The 1,962-nt window shown below is 37.1% G+C and overlaps 1 protein-coding gene across 1 annotated transcript in view; it reads right to left on the reverse strand.

Annotated features, from left to right (window-relative positions):
* Positions 1-128, reverse strand: part of EAH_00049850 (hypothetical protein) — a gene marked incomplete at both ends in the record, with an annotated part of 2,275 nt that extends 2,147 nt beyond the window's left edge. Inside the window, one exon of the mRNA XM_013394329.1 lies at positions 125-128. Coding sequence (XP_013249783.1) covers positions 125-128 — 4 coding nt within the window. The remainder of the gene's footprint in view (positions 1-124) is intronic.
* Between the last annotated feature and the right edge of the window lie 1,834 nt (positions 129-1,962).

The following is a 1,962-nucleotide window of genomic DNA, read 5'->3' on the forward strand; positions in this document are numbered from 1 at the left end:
TGTCTCTGGTGCTGGCTCCCGGCGGGCTCCATCAGAGAAAATATCTTTATCAATATATTCTTTTAACTGCATTTCTTCTTCAGGGCCTTCATCTCTTTGCTGAGATGCATCTACAATTGCAGACTCATCTTCATGCGCTGCCCCTGCATGTGTGGAGGGCAACGCAGACATGCTAGTAGTTGTCATTGTTGCAGCTGCTGCTGCTGCTGCTGCTGCAGGAGCAACAGCAGCTGCAGGAGAGGCAGCAAAAAGAAGGGCAGACGGAGGATTTGCTGCTGCAGAGGTATTAAGAAGCAAGATTTGTTGCTGCAGCAGCTGCACAAGCAGCAACAGCTGCAGAACCCACAGAAACAACAGCTGCAGATGCAGCAACAGATGCAGCAGCAACAGCTGTACCAGCAAAAGCTGTAGCAGCAACAGATGCAGCAGCGCAGCTACAACAACAACAGAGCAGCAGCAGCAGCAGCAGCGACTGCGTACAGCTGCAGACGGAAAGCTGCAAAAATATTGCGAGAAGACCCTCAAACGAAGCTTCAATGGCAAGCAAAAAGCTTGTTTATATTAAATAAACTTAAAAAAAGAAGAAGGAAGAGGAGGGGTGTTACTGGGATCGACTGGTTAGCCGATCCCCCCGTCGTCGTAGCTGTTCTTCGGGTGTATATGCAGCTCTTGTGGGGTATTCTTGAAGCTGAACAAATGAATAAGGCAAATAATACAATAAATTGATTCTTTTCATCCAATGTAATTATATTTAAAGCAATTATCAATAAACAATAAATTCTTCCTCTCTATACAAGCAAAAACTCATGGGTCGAGGGGGCTGTACGTGGTTTCGTTGTTGATATTTTTACTCAGTAGAGATTTCAGGTGTATGCGCAGCTGAAGATAGGGAATTGAAATTATATTTCTCTTTTATTATATTGAATAATGACACATTTAGTTGTTTTAATGTTTTAAAGCAAAGAAAAACGAAGAAATTGTGTTTATTTTATGCATTTAACCAGGCATTGCATTCATCTCCATTCATGTAGACCAAAGGATTCAGGTGTATAGGCAGATTCAATATTTTCTTTTTTTCTTTGAATTTGTTTTGATTTGATTTTACTTTATTTATTGATTTATATCTTTTAATTTCTATTATTCCTCGTCAAACAAGAATAGAAGGGAAGAACTCATCCAGAAAAAATCAGCGCTCTAAACTTTTTTCTTACAAAACTCTAATTAATGATAGATTATATGTAATGCTAATAATTTATAACAACAATGATAATAATAATTATTCATAATAATAATAATAATACTAAAAATAGTAGTAATTCATTGTAATAACTCATATTAGTATTAATACTTCATAATAATATAATAATAATAATAATAATTAGTAGTAATAAATAACAGGGATGATAATAAAAAGCAGTAGCAATATTTTTCGCTCTTGTCGCTTACTTTATATTTATTTTTTTTATTTTTATTTAAATTTTAAAGACAATTAAAACCTCCGAAAAGAAGAAAGCCAACAGATCCAATGCATACAAGAGCCCTTCTGTTTCTGCTGCATGAATATTATATATATATATATATATATATACATATTTATATACATATGTATATAGATATGTATATATATCTATCTATACGTACATATATATATGTACATATATATATATATATATCCGAGGTATCTTTCGGCTGGCTGGTAGTTTAATCTCCAAACCCTAAACCCTAAACCCTAAACCCTTGTAGGGGTATACTGCAAACGGCAGTTATCAAAATTATAACTCCTAAGAAATATCTTTTCTTCAGAGCGGTCATACAAAACAAACGCCAAACAAACGTTACCCAGCAGCAGCAGCAGCAGCAGCAGCAGCAGCAGCAGCAGCAGCAGCAGCAGGGGGCCTCCTGGAGATAACTCTCAGGCGCAGCAGCGCGCGACGGGTGCATCTGCTGCTGGGTTGAGCAGCA

The sequence above is a fragment of the Eimeria acervulina genome, genomic scaffold, assembly GCF_000499425.1.
Source record: "Eimeria acervulina Houghton genomic scaffold, Eah_scaff817, whole genome shotgun sequence".
In the NCBI taxonomy this organism is placed as follows: Eukaryota; Apicomplexa; class Conoidasida; order Eucoccidiorida; family Eimeriidae; genus Eimeria; species Eimeria acervulina.